This window comes from Nyctibius grandis, chromosome 1, assembly GCF_013368605.1.
Source record: "Nyctibius grandis isolate bNycGra1 chromosome 1, bNycGra1.pri, whole genome shotgun sequence".
Taxonomy (NCBI): domain Eukaryota; kingdom Metazoa; phylum Chordata; class Aves; order Nyctibiiformes; family Nyctibiidae; genus Nyctibius; species Nyctibius grandis.
In genome coordinates this window covers 72021280-72036568 of record NC_090658.1, presented here as the reverse complement: position 1 = coordinate 72036568, position 15289 = coordinate 72021280, and the positions used below count along the sequence as shown (strand labels likewise).

Here is a 15289-nt window from a genome sequence, read left to right as displayed (position 1 = left end):
CTTCAGGGGATTGAGAGAAAACTTCCAGTGTGAAGACTGAAACCCTTTGAAGGAGCCTCTATGTTGATTATATAGGCAGCCTTGAGACAACAGCTACCCAACTTGAGCATTTTACTCTGTGTGCACATTTGTAATCTCAAAGATCAGCAGCCACTGTTACAGCCACAGGCATAAACCATTGCCTTTGGCCTTACGGGTTTGGTGGCATATGCTCATGAGTTTTTTTTTGTCATTCATGTAGCAGGTCTCCCTGAGATTTCCTGTGATTTATAGTTCCTAAAGCAGGTTCAGCACTTTTGACTCTTACTACTTTTGGATGCAGCTACCAATGCAGGACACTTTCCATGGTGCACTGACTTCCACACCTTCTGAGCCAAGGCTACTGAGATCACCAGTCTTACTTCCCTTCCAGGGAGCAGGTTTTTATCTTCACGGGTTTAAACAGGGACTCACTGAAGACTTTTCAGACTTCTGCTCTTGGCTGACCACTTTCCTGCTGGTCCCAGAAAGGGAAAAACATAAAGTTGGCTTAAAGCCAACATTCACCTTGCTGCTTTCCTCCTGCATCATACTCCAGGGCTGAAGCTGGGTCAGGTTAGGAAGATGGTATAGAAAGATGCAGCAGCAGCAGTATGTGAATTCTTCAGGATAAAGATCTAGTTCTCATGCAAATTACAACAGCAAAGAAGTAGACGGAAATAGGAGGAAATATCAACTGAACAGACACTGGTTTTCTGTAGGTAAGTCTCACAACATAACTTTCTACTTTTAAAGAAAAAAAAATGTGTCTTACAGGTTAAGATAAGAAATGCTACAGGCAAGATGTTATTTCATTTTACTTTTACTTTAAAGGAAGCAGAAGCATTGCATAGCAAGTGCACACTTGATTCTTTAATGACAATGTGCTATTATGTATATGGCAAGAAAGAAAAGCACATTACTGACTCATTTCCCCTACCAATCTGTGCATAAAAATAAATACGCTTATTATCCACACATAACTGACATAAGAAAAGATGCAAAGATATCCCAAAACATGGCAAAAGCAAACAAGAGGGAAAAAAAGAGTATTTGTTTTGAAAACAAATCATGGAACATAGGGCAAGAGTGAATTTACATTATCTATACAGCACAAATACTGTCACTTTAATAACTTGGCATAGTGCAATTCTAGTGAATTTCTTAGAAAAATTCATTGAGGAGTTATATATGATATATCATGAGCTTTTAGTACCACTGTTAAAGACTCTGGATGAATGCGCTTCTATTCTGATTAGGTGGGTAAGATATCTACCAAAAACCACATGGCAAATTATACCTTAGAGTTTCATTGGCCTCATATTATTTGAATATGCATCTGTCAACAGAAAATCAGCTTTTATAATCATTTTTGTAAGTGGGCTTCTTTACTCCTTTTTACTTCATGAAAAAGCTGAAAAGCTAGTTATAAATTCAGGAGGAGTCTTGAGATGTCCTTTATTACAAGACAATGGAAAATATATTCTTCCAGTGTTCTCCTTAATTACTGCCAATAAAATTAAATGCTAAGATTCAAGACATTTTGTTAATAAAATAGATAAGGTAACATTGTGAGGTTGTGAGCTATAGAGTATCCCAGCAATAATTTCAAATTCAGGGATTTATTTTTCCTGTCTCTGCTTTAAATGAAAACACTGTACATCAGTTTATGAAAAAGAGCCTGCTTTATGATAAGATTTTTCGTGTGGACATCAACTTGTTCATCCAGTCTTCGCCCATCCTTCAAACAGAATGAGGTATGATGGTACCTCTTATTGCATAAGGTTCCAGGCAAACACTAATCACCACAAGTATTTAACATCTCATCTAAAAATGTTCCTTTATTTGGTTTTACATGAATAGTAACAAACTCCCAAGATACATAATTAGCATGTGTATGCAGTCTTAAAAATCCTTACTTTCCTATGTCCTTCAATATATTTTTATTTGCCAGAAACATCCACTTTAAGAAACAGATCGTAAGACACCAAGTTGCAAAGAGTGAAAAGAAGGCCCCAATAACCTGGTGAACCTTTGCAGAGGCCCACTGAGGAAACCTGAAGAGATGATGGGGAAGGGAAAGAGTGCCATGTAAATAAGTCATTGATTAATTTATGAGCTACAGTTTGGGTAAATATGGTGACTGAAATGGGGCATTTATAGTGCTAAACATATCTTTATGTAGCAGAGTAATCCAGAATGCAATAGGTAAAGCATATAGGCCAGAAAGGCACCAAGATTTCTAAGGGTTTCTCCCACACAGTTCTTCCTATAGAGTTCTCGCTGCCAATATATTTCGAACTGAGACATTCAGATTGCTAATCAGCACCCACATTTTTAGACACAGACACTGAACTGTGCAAGTTTGATGCCTGTTACGGGAAACAGTGATGGCTGCATCAGCAAGTGCTTTCAGGATCCGAGGAGCCAGGTTCAGCTGGGCTGGACATCAACGTTGCTGCAGGGGCTCAGGAGCCTGCGGTGCATTTACAGCTGTATTCAGCATTGAATAGTAGGTTGAGATCTTGCTGTTAGCACCAGTAATAAGTTGGGCATACATGATTGTATTACAAGGGGTAAAGAAAGTGGTGTGAAACTCTAGTTGGTAATACTTTGAGTAATATGTTGGAATTTTTACAGAGATTTTTTTTGCCTTATTTTCCTAAAATGTAGGAAATCTGATATAATATGGCCTACACTTGATGTTTAAAATAAATTTTTGCCTGCTCCTTTCTGAAGACTGGGTGGAGAAGGTCTAACCTCCTCTGTCATGTTAGAAGGACCTGTTAATAACTTAGTGATTGAAGTTGCTGACCTATTGAGCATGATCCACAGAGATTAAAAGCAGTGCCATGGGAGCACTCAGCGAAGGACATGCTACAGAAGCTTGTTCAGGGCTGGCAGACCGCTGTCCATTGGTTCTAAAGAAGCTCTTGTCAAAGAGAAAAAACATTTTGGGTCTCCTCTCTCTTTCTTTTTCTGTTATTTTTTTTGTTTCCCCAGAGTAATCCTTTGAAAGGAGCAGCAGGCTAAGCATACATGCTCCATGCAGAGGAGGAGGGGACAGAGCTGTCACTCAAGTGCCTCTTCTAATTTTTCAGCAAATCTCCATCAGGGAACAACAGATTATAGGCAATCTGTGGAGAGGGCCATGGGACCCCAGGAGAGTTTGGATATACAGTTCTGGTCCAGATAACCAAGCTGATGTAAACGGAGCACGTGTACATTAGGAGTAGAATGCACATAGAAGAACAACACATGACCCACAGGATTTGCAGATTATTATAATTTAATTTTAATTTGTGTATAAAGAAGCGATTAATTAGTGATTGCCCAATTAAACAAGAGTGAATGAACACAGCTTCCAGGATTTTGAAAATATGTCTATCAAAAATATTATTCCTCCTTTTGTTTTAGATTTTTTTTCATCTTTCCATAATGCTTGAACTAAACTTTTCATTCAGTTCTTTGTTTGAAATAGCATATAATGCATATAATTTAGAATAAATATTAATATGTTTATCTATATGGTAGATTTTTTTGTTCTGAAGAATCTAAAGAACATGTCAAATAAGACTTATCCATAAATCACTTCTCCTTTCAAATACAGCTATCTCTGCAGTGGAGGGAAGCAATAAGAATGGCAAAAAACACCCCACAAAATAATGGATGAAAGGAAATTCAGCAGAGCTAATCATCTACTCTGACCAAATTAAAAAAGACATGGAAACTATTTGATAAAAAGTAAGGAATAAAAGAAAAATTCAGACCAACTCGCATCTTGCAGGTGGTTGACTGGCTGAAGCTATGGGTTTTTAACTATAGCTTTTACAGAGTCTGGAAAGCCCATTACCCACTCATATGCTCATTAACTTTATTCCTATTATGTCCACAGATTTATGCAAGCATTCAGTTCAGACTTTGTTAACAGGCTCCTATTATACACTTTACATTGTTCAGAAGAGCAAGTTCTTAGGAAAGTTCTTAACTATTACTCAGAGTGGTTTTGTGTTATTTATTTAATTAATTTTGAGACTTCTGAATGTTAATTGGCTCACCATATTCTACTTATGTCCTTTTTTTCCTCTTTTTTTCATGTTATAAATCCTATAGAATTTTTCAACCAATTAAATGTTGGTTGGTTAAGATTTATAATAGGAAAGTTTTATAACGATTCTTTTAAAATTAATATCTTCTTTCTATTTTGTGTGGTTTTCAACAAGTTTTATATTTTATTGTGTATTCTTACCTTTATCTTGTAAAGCTGTAGGATTCTTTCCTTCCTTTTCTTTAGCATGTTCTGTAAAAATAATTTATTAATCTTCAAGCTAGAGTGGTAAAAGGTTAACATCTAATACCTCTGGGATAATGATTGATTGAATAATTTGTGGTTTCTAACTGAGCCATGGCACCATTTACATGTCTAGTACAAAACTGTTTTTCAGCAGCTTTAGCATGTTCACAAAGCGAAACCACAAACTCTTCTTAAGTGTGATGAAAGAATAAAGATCACTCAAAACTTACTTCATTTTGCAGTTTGTAATAACAAACATTAACAAGTGTTCCTAAATCCTGAGTTTGGATTTCTAAGTTTTCAATTCTTATTACCAAGGCTCTATTTGCACTTCTGATCCAGCTAATGCCAATTAAGTTTTATCATAAATTTACTGAAATAGTATTATGCTTATAAATTCTTAACTAAACTATACCATAAAAACAAAATGGTCAATGCATTAAAAGATTTTCTTTTCTTGGTTCACATAGATCTTAGGGTTTTATACAACTTTGTCCTGACGTGTTACCTTTATCTTTTGTAGCAGCTGGAGATTTCAATTCTTTCTCTTTTCCAGGATCTGTAAAAGAAGTATTTACACTGATAAATTGACAGTCAGAAGCCTTAACTAGTGAAACTATGAGATTTAATCATAAGATAGAACGAAGCATCTAGATCATATGAGAGAATATAACTGTATATTGGAAGAAATAGTGAAAAAGAACGATTGGAAGAGTTGTACGAAATTCACCTGTTTCTGTTCAGAGAGTTCAGACCACAAAATGTGTTTTATCGATTTAACTATGAAACCTATAAAATTTGCAAGCTTCAACTTAATATGGGATAAGGATAGTTTTTCAGCTTCCTTAACCAGCAAGGACAAAACCAACCTTTTGCCAATTTTGACTCATCAGAGCTGGCTGTGACCTACTTCCCCGATCAGGGATTGTCCGTTCTTAGTGAGCAAGTCCAAGGGTCTCCTTATTGAAACTATTATTTTCTGAGGGTCAGATGCATATCAAATAGAGAGAGCAACAGGATAGTGACAAATAGGAGGATGAAGAGTTCTTTTTAGTCTGTCTACAGACAAGTAGTGAAGATGGCTAGGCCACACCATCCTTGATGGATTCTGTGTGAGGAAGGACAGTCCTCTGTAAAAGGCATAAGAAATAATTTGAACCAAACAGAAAAAAAGAATTCTGTTTCAGACAAAATGTGAGATCATCATTCTGGGCTGATGAAACCAAGGTCTCCAAAGCTTTTCACACCAAAATTATAAAGACAGATAAGACTGTCCCAAAACATGCTAGTCAGAAAGGACAGAGACTTGGATTTTGAATTCTTGCATGTTGAGTGTGTGTTTTAACCATCTGACTGCTTGTTACACTGGTTTATACATGTTATCTGAGAACTACTAATTAACAGGTATTTTCTGGAAAAAAAAATAATACATTGTTCTCCATCAGATATGAAGAAAAAAATTCTTTCTATTGAGAAACTTGGCAGCAATTCAGTGCCAGAAGATCTTGAAGAACTCTGTTAGAAAACCCTCTTGTTCTCTACACATAGGATAAGAGGTCAAGACTCCTAATGAGGAGGAGGTTTTGTTTAGCAGATAGATATGAAACTTACAGTGGGTAGCTGCAGTGGTAATTGTTTACTGCCTTAAGCCCACACAATTCACAAATTGTTGCTTTTGTTATAAAAGCATGGAATGTGTCCAATAGTAATTTATCATGGTATCAGTAAAGCTGCTTGTTCATGATTTAGTATTCATCTCTGAGTTCATGGGGAATCTGAATTGAAGGAATCCAGAAATAATAACATTTTATTTATGGAAGAAGTAACCATCAAGTGGAAAAACTTAATTTACTGTTGACATTGAAACTCCTGTTCTGTTAGGGCTGATGACAAAGGGTAAATGTTTCCTTATTTTCTCCTTCTACATTGTGCTTCTAAAAAGGCAATACTTCCAGATTATATAATTTTTAAAGGAGAAGACTTGGGAAAGGAATTTGTTGAACAAGGTCAAAAGTGTAATTTTATTGTAATAAAGCTCTCTCTTTCCATCCTCACTACATCCCAGATATCTGCTTCAGAAGCTACCCCTGCGTTCCTGCTTCTACCTTCAAGTTTTGTACTCACTAATTTATGATTAAGTCACTGATTTTCAAAGTGAAAAAAAATTTACTGCAGATGTCTGTGAAGCATATACAGTGGAACTAAGTATCTCTAATAGTCCTGATAAGAAGTCAACACCAATTTTTAAGTATTAAGTTAATGACAGAAATCTGTGCTAACAAAAATAAAACTCAGTGAGAAGACTGAAAAACTTGTCCTTCTGTGCTCATGAGTTATGAAAAATTCCCAAGAGAGATTCCATGTTCGGTGCAATGGTCTCTACAAAAAAAAAAAGAGGTGAGTGGAAGACACAGACCTTTCTCTTTTTTTTTTTTTTTAGTGACTCACAATTCAAATAAAGATTTTGTGATTAATACAAGATTACAAGTAACACAGCTAAATAGTACACTATTATGCCTTTACCGAAATAAATCATTTAATGGACAATACAAAACCTTTACTTTCAGGAACCTGTCTGTAAGAAATTAAAGTTGTTGTGCACCTGCATTATTAAGAACAGAGTTACCCAAACTGTTGCAGAAGATGTTACCTCAATGATGCATTTTGAAAAAAAGAACATTAAACAATTCTGAAATGAAAGCTTAAGTCATTACTGAAAAAGCTTGAAGTCCCATGTGATCCCCAAACAAGGAAACTTTTGGGAAGGTGCTTCAGAGACAGTTGTCATCACCAGGAGAAAAAATGACTTTTAGGATGGTGTGGCATGTGACACAGATGCTGCTGAAGAATTTAAAAAATGATCCAGGACTGACCTGGAAATGGTAAATTAAAGTGTAAATAAACACTGACCATATTCTGTAGGACTGAACTTACTGAGGTCTGTTAGACAGTCTGCCCTAACCTGGCAAAATGACAACCTGTAGCACAAATACCATGACAAAAGCCTTGTGTTACTTGTTCTGTACTGATTTGCAGTGTTAAGTTCGTATTGACATCAGAATACATAACTGAGACCTGTAGTGAGCCTAGCAGGTGTGGAGAGAAGAATTTTGTGTGTAAAATAATAAATATAAACTTTATAAACAGTTTTTTTGTGCTGCATTGCACAAGTCTGTTCCTTTTGTCAAGGAAGAATATACAGTATTGGGATGAAAGTTTTTTGGTTTAAACAGACTAGAATTTCTCAACATATCCATTATTAACTATTATCAGCTTTGTGGTATCAGTTCTAGCCTGTTTAATCAACCATGATCTGCAATTCTGACTAGCAGCAGAAGCTTTTATATGTATTTTTTTTCATTTATAGTTTTGACATTGCTTTATCACTTACAGGGAGAAGCAATATGTAAAATGATAGCTTACTTCCTTGTTTCGCCTTTGGTTTATCTGAGGAAAGAGAAAAGAAGGGAAGCAAAAGTGAAAACAGAAAAAAAGAAAATATTAGAATACATGTTCACATAGGAAATTATTTTTAATACAATCAGCTAATGAAAACGTATTTAAATATATGTTGTCCTTAAGTGCTTAAATATATCTTGAAAGGGATTTCCACTCCATTGTAGCTTGACAATGTATGCGAAAAAAGTTCATGATTCCCACCTAGGACCTTGTAGACATGCAACTAGAGCATAAAAAACCCTAGTCTCATATGACCTGCTTTAACTGAAGGTAATTAACTCCTTTCTTAGTACTATTGAATATCACAAGAAAAAAATCTTTGCCTTTTCCTCATTTGTTTTAAGTATGAATTATCAGTTGCCTTAATAACAGGCAGTAACTCCCTGGCAACCGTCTTGACACTTGCATATGTCATTTTTCAAATAAATAGGGCAAAGAGTTAAAGCACTGTCTTTTTCTAGACACTTCTGGCAGTTCTCTGCCTTCTTGTTCTCCTTTTAACAGCTAAAAATGTTATATGCAACTTTGCTTTACTACTAATAAAAGACCAGTGAATTGAAATGTTGCTACAACCTTTTAGCCCATTTCCAGACCATAGGGATTTGAGGTCAAAGCTGTAATAGCATGTTTGATCACTAGCACCTTCAGGTTTGAAACAATGAAGCTATATCCTGATTGCCAAGCAAATAGAGCCACCAGTACTCCAGATTTTCCTGCAAGTCTCCTTATATTTAGTGTTTTTCTTAAACTGCAAATCCTAATTTTGACCAGGTCTGAATCCCTCTACTTTTTGCCATGTATCCTGATGTACAATAGCTAGCAGAGCAAATGATCTCGTTTCTCAGTCTAAAAGGCTCAAAAATCCCTTTCAGTTTAAAAACTATTTCCTGGTGGATTCATACTTTCCTGATTAAGAAAAAGAGTCCTCACTTTTCGTCAGATCTTCCAGATACCTGGAATCAGTGAATTAGGTATAGTTGTCTCTTCATTCAAAACGTAACTCAGACCTGCTTCCATCACCTTATATTTTAGTCTTCCATGAGAAAAAAACTTCCTGAAAGTTTTTTTTGGCTCATTTGTCTTTGAGTGATCAATGTGTTGGCAGTAGCTCCTACATACAGGGTGCAGAAATGAGAAGCAGAGGCAATTGCTGTCTGAAAGTGCTTATGTTCGCTTCTGTGCAGCAGAGGAACTGAGCTGCTGCCAGTGCTTGGAAGTAGCTGCAGAAATAGTTGTGATAGACATTGTATGCTGCTCTTATTCCTTTGACTTGCAGAAACTAGATGGCTGCTGGCATGGGGGGATAGTGCTGCTGCTGCTGACTGCTGTCATGGGAAATAGTTTGCCCCCCTTTTGAGCTCCCTGGGTATCACAACCAATGGTTTAGAAGTCCCTGCTCAAAGGCAACTGTGTGAAACTATGGTTTGTAGAGCTCAGTCTGTGCTCTTTATGGCACAGTTAAAATATTTTGCAGATGAAGTCCCATCTAATGGTGGCACATTGTAGAAGGGACAAATCTTACAGCAAACACCACCTCATTGCTTCATGAGATGATAGCCAAACAGAAGGGAAGCAGTGCAGATGGCTGGGGAAGCACTTGTACAGCAATGGAAAACAGTGTGGAGATACCCAGACTGACAATGACTGAAATCTAGGCCAAGGCCCACCTAATTATAACATTTTCCGTGACAACTAGCAAGCAGCTGACAGCTGCTGCAGGGTGCCTGCTCTGACTTGAGTAATGCTGGGTAAAGCTGAAGCTGAGAAACTGGAGAAAAGAAAGGAATAATGGCTCACCTGACCAAAGCTACATTAGCAAATATGTCTCATACTTTATTCTAAAGGTTACTGGCAAGTTTGGAAAAACTCCAATATGCTAAGACTGAAAATGCCAAATTCATCATCAGGGCTCTAATTGCCATTTTGAGCATAAGTAAATACAAAAATCACCTTGGTGACAGTTAGTTACAAAACACATTAGATCAGGATGTGTATCGTACAAAGGAAGCCAGGGCTGATATGCTTTGAGTCTTTACTCCAGTGTTTTACTACTTTGCTCCTTACCATACTAACCTAAAAAGGTATGCATTACCTTTAACAAGTGTACAAGAAGCAGGTATGCAGGATATAATGCTGAAAGTAACAATAATAATAAATATAAGTGTATATAATGGAAAAGGCACAGCTTTATCTAAATGCTTCAAGGCTCCAATCCTTTTCTTTTTATGTTCACCATCATCACTCAGTGGCTTGAGTTTGGTTTCAGCCTGGGTGTAGACTGTCCCTTGGTGTTCCTGCTCTGGTTGGCTTGGGAAACTGTATGTAGACTTTGTGACTTGCTGAAATATGTGCCATCAACACAAGCAGTTCTTTTATCCTTTCTTCTGGTGCTCCCACTCCCAGGCATTCCCATTCATGCCTCATCCATACCAATCCTAAGCTGTTTGCTAAAAGCATCTGCAAGTTCTGTTCTCAAAAGCTTTTGAGTTCCTCTGCAGTGGACCTTCATGGCTCTTCATGGGGCCAATGTTTCATTTGGGATAAGAAAGGCAGCTCAGCTGACTTTAGGGGACCTCTGCCCCTTCACCTCATTGCAAGTCACTCTCTAAGACTGAATAGTAAAGGCTGATCCCTGTCCAGGCTACAGAGGCAGGGAGCCTCTCACAAATCTGTGTGACACAAAGTCCCAGCACAGGACCTTTAAGCTGAAGCGGGTAGCCTGTTCGCCTGAAGCTTTTTGTGGAGGTTGCAGTTTTGTGGAAGTGGGACAAAGCCAGTTTCCTGGTGGAAATTCCCTGTTGCTCTGATAAACACAGCAGAGCCCTGGCAAATGCTAGCAGAGCAACGGATTTAAAGGTTGCTGTCATCCAGCTGTCTGAGGGTTTTGTTTCTATGCTGTTGTCTTTTAAGAGAGATAATGCCAACTTGCTTTGTTTTCTTTTTACCTTGCTCTGCTGCCTTCCTTGCTTTTTCTTCCTTCTTTTCAGGTACTGCTGCAAAACAAAGATAAGGCTTAAGTAAATTTCTAGTCAGAGTTGTTGATGCAACAGACAAAGCTTTTCTTAAATGCTTACAGATTACTTTGAGGCAAATGATTTCAAAGATTTGGAACCATGAGAAGCCTTCTTTCCCCTGATACATGACTACATAATAAGTATTTTTTACCTATCTTAAAAAGAAAAGAGGAAAAGCAAACAGGGAACATTTTTCTTTCAGAAAATAGCAGCATTTTCTTCTTGATCTCAGGCAGAACAGAAGCTAAACTGCAGTGCACATCACATAACGGAGGAGAGAGCAAAATGAGCAGGTCTCTACCTTGCTCAGCCATGTGAGGGTTCCCCACGTGAGTGTGGTTTTCTGTTTGCACCAGTAGAAACCTCCACTCTGCATCCCTGACACAGCAAGTACTTCCACACATTCTTAATTTTAAGCATGTAGTTACTCTCACTGAGGATAGTGAGCCACAGTCAGACTATGCATTACAGACACCTAACTTGGTCCTTGTGAATACTGCGATTTCTGTGAGCGAGAGAGAAGAGTGAACCAAACCACTTGTGGAGCAGGGCTGCTAGACCTTTACTGATGCCAGGAGAGGCAGCTGTAAGAGCGCAGGTCAGGATGTCTGGACATATCCAACTGAGTATTTGCAAGCTTTAGCTTGCACAGTTCCTCAATTGATTTGCACAGACTGAGACACGAGGGACAGAGATTATTTGTGCATGGCTCCACACTAAGGATTAAATGATCTAAGAGGAGGAGGTGCAGGAAGGAATCCCTTCAGGCTTTGCTCTCTTATGAAACACATAAATATGGGTATCTTTTATAGTTTCTGACAATTTACATGGCAGGTTTGGCACTTCACAAAATTTCCTGCAGATTACGGAATATATTTAGGACAGCATATGTATTTTCTCATCGAATTGAATTATTCAGGGTTAAGTCTTGCAAATGTGTAAACTTATTTGTTTAGCTGTAAACGGCACTAGCAATACTTCACTTTTGGAAAACCCAGCTTTTGTAGCCATGATTAATAACTACTATGCTGAATGAGAAGCATTACTCTAATTTTAAAAAGTATCCTCTTACAGTGTTTGAGATAAAAAATATGGCATTAAGAAAATAAGCTTCACTGTCATTGCCTTTTAAAAGTAGTGCAAAGAATAAACAATCAGCATAAATGGCAGGATGTAAAGTGGATGGTGAAAATTAATTCACATCAAGTGACTGGTAAGTATAGAAATGTCTTTGCAGCTGCAGTGTTATCAGCACATGACATCCCCCCAGCTTGTTATTTCAACCTGTCAAGCTTAGAAATATTTTCAACACAATGTTTTATTACAGCAAATCACAGCTGTAAATTAAGAGCTTGGCTTTTAGAGACAAGGCAAATCCTGAGGGTCATGTTCTGTTATGATTATTTATACTGAGAAATTCAGGGAATTCAAAGGACCTACAGAGTGCCTCCAGGTGTGCTTGCTGCTCTTGGAAGAATGTCCTGGTGGTCCCGCTGGGGTTGGACTTGCAGCCCAGGCAGCAGGGAAGCCTTCTGAAGCTGCTGGGCACAATGGCCCAAGCAGGCCAGCTCAGTGAGTAAGCTATGGCCTGTCTGCAATGTCTGCAAGTGGGCTGGAGGCCAAAAGAAGGATCTTCTGTTCCCACCAGGAAACCTTTCCTGAGATTCAGTAAAATGTCAGGTATGGACAAGTGAACTGCTTCACGTTGAGTAGGGTGGACCAACTCACACACATCAATCACTCCCTTGCCACTTGCTCTTGTTTATCCCAGGATGCAGTGGGGTAAGCAGGTGTTTGTGAACAAGCTCCATGAAAACAGTGAAATAGTGCACCTCTGCACCTCAGTTGGTTCAGGACCTTATTGTATTGAAAATAATCTTCAGTTCACCTGAAAATCAAGTCTAGACTGAAAGGACGACTGACTGGATCCACAGAAAAATAATGTGAGCACGCCGTTTATATCCAAGTACCTAACTTTGTATTGGTATTACTGGACACAGAGAAAGCCAAAGAGGAGTAAAGTCCCTTAATATTTATTTTAGATCTCTGCTATTAACATCCATATTATTTAGGTCCAGATCAACAGGGCTACTTAAATCAGCAATAAGCTAGACACCTACATACCTAGATGAACCTGGGCATTTGAGCCCTGCCACTGAGCAAACTAATATTACAGTGCTTCTAAAAATCTTGCTGAAGTGGTCAATATCTGGAAGAATAAGCTTATTTTAATATGGAAAAAAGGATATGAAAAGGGGCACCGGAAACCAGTCCCATATGCATTCCAAAATGTATTTTTAGAGTCTAAAACTGCAACAGCAGCTATGAAAAGACTAAAATGAATTATTGAGAACTGTTGTTTTTTTACCAGAACATGTTTATCCTTTTTAGCTAAAACTAAAGCAGTTTTGGTTTGTTCAATTTCTGAAAAACAGAATATTGATAGAATAAAAAATAAAAGTATTTTCTGGATACTTCTGGCTAGAAGAGCAATACAGCTCTCTGAGAAGATCAGGTATTTAGAGTCATCAATTCATGTAGCAGTGGTAGACCATGAGTGCAGTTATGATGAACCAGCCATTCTTGATAAGCATTGAGGCTGCTATTTAAAAATAACAAGTACTACTAATAGTATTCTGGCTATCAGTGTGTTCAGTAATCGATTATGTGAGTGAGTGTTTGTAAAGAAGAACTTGCTGAGATAGATCAGAGCTTTAGTAACTTTTGGGAACTGCCAAGTAGCGTTATCTGGACATGGCAGAGTAGTATCTGGAAGGACAAACAGGACATTGCATTATTCTCTTTGCTCCTTGAGAAGGGAGGTGTGAGCTACTTTGGTAATGCTGAGAGGTCTTTTATCATCAAGATAATAGGTGTCACTTTAACAGTCTGTATAAATAGAAAGCCTGAACATATAGTGTCAGTGTTTGGAATAAGACTCTCAAGAAGTTTTTCTTTTGTTTCTGGTAGAACAGGGACAAGTTTTCCAAGTAGCTCAAGATTTCATCCCTTCCACTGAGCATTTTCAAAGTTCTTGACACTTCTGAGTGGCAGCCTGAAAGACAATCTCTTTGTAAAATATGGTCCCATTGCAGGTGTTCCCAATTTGAAAAGCTCATCCTTTAGCCACGTAATGTATTATAATTTTCTCCTCAGCAGAAGAACATCAAGCATTAAAAAAAAAAAAAGGAAAACCCCCCAGAAAACCAAACCAAAACCACCAAAAAACCCTGCTTGAAATAATACAAAATAAAATGAATGCACATAAAGGTAAAAGTAGAAGTTTGTCAGGGATCCATATTTTCAGTATATTATAGTTAAAAAAAAGATGATGTGAATGGAGTCTGGACTCCCATTTATATTTTGTCATTTTTCAGCAAAATTCTTGACAACTTAGATCATAAGTTTTAAGCATAATGTAGATCAAATTAGTGATTCCTATGATAATTGTTTCTCTGATTCCATCATAAGCTGTTTGAAATCAAATGAGAGAGAGCTTAGCAGACATTGCTTTGTGCTGAAAGTAGCCAGGAGAGCGATTCATCAGTCAAATATTTCTGCAGCCTCAACAGTTGTGGGCTACAATCAAATTTGTCAGAATATTTTTATCCCAAAATAGTCAGGTTGCATAACTAGCATCCACATCAGAAATATACATTCCAAAATGTCACTGATTTTAAAGCTATTTTGAGTTGTTCGCTCGGTGTGAAGGAAAGCTAAAAGAAATCATTGACTGGAGACAACAAACACTTCATTCGCTGAACCCTGAGGTCAGAGGCAGGAGCTCCTCATCGTGACATCACTAATATCAAGAAACCATGCACCTAAGAAGTGTCTAGTATGATTTAGGAGCTGTTTTGTTATATGGAGAAATGAAAAAGTCCCTGCCATAGTGACATTACAGAACCTTTTGTGAGAGAATGCAACAAAACTTCATATGAGCTTGATAGTTCATCAGAAATACAAGCTAGTGGGAATGGCCCAGACCTCCTTCTATCCCAGCAGATTAATTAAGAAGATAATTTCATCAAAAATCTCACTTGATTTCAGAACAGGACTGTTTGCTTTCAATGAATATGCTTAAAAATTTTAAAATTTGCCAGCAGCTACTCAGTATTGGAAACCACATTGCACCTAGAGAGCTGCTAAGTCTAAATGGATTAACAGAAGAAAAATGGAAATAGGTAAATAAAGAGCAGCAATAAAGAACAGAGAAATACAGACTGAAAAGCAATGGTTTTGTTCAGACTTAGTAAAAAGTATAGCTATGAAAGACTACTAGAATTTGTCTGTTATCATAAAAAATAATATTTAGAAGAAAATAACAGCATTCATTTGTGATTCTTACTAAGAGGCAAAAGGAACAACTGTAACATTTTAATATAAATATCATTTTTTTCCCCTGGTATACAGGCTATGTTTGTGTTTCAAAATTAGCAAGATAAAGTTAAATTTAGACCATTTGTTAAAAAGTAACTTTTCAGAAATTAACAATTACTCCAGA

General features: G+C 37.3%; 1 protein-coding gene across 21 annotated transcripts in view; it reads right to left on the bottom strand.

Annotated features, from left to right (window-relative positions):
* TRDN (triadin) overlaps positions 1-15289 on the bottom strand; it is a 254540-nt gene that overhangs the window by 76199 nt on the left and 163052 nt on the right. For 19 of the 21 annotated variants that reach the window (XM_068416426.1, XM_068416449.1, XM_068416442.1 and 16 more), the window contains 4 exons: positions 10717-10764; positions 7736-7759; positions 4821-4871; positions 4268-4318 (listed from right to left, as the gene is read on the bottom strand). In XM_068416426.1, coding sequence (XP_068272527.1) covers positions 4268-4318; positions 4821-4871; positions 7736-7759; positions 10717-10764 — 174 coding nt within the window. The remainder of the gene's footprint in view (positions 1-4267; positions 4319-4820; positions 4872-7735; positions 7760-10716; positions 10765-15289) is intronic. The other 2 variants (XM_068416432.1, XM_068416473.1) reach the window with 1 other exon arrangement.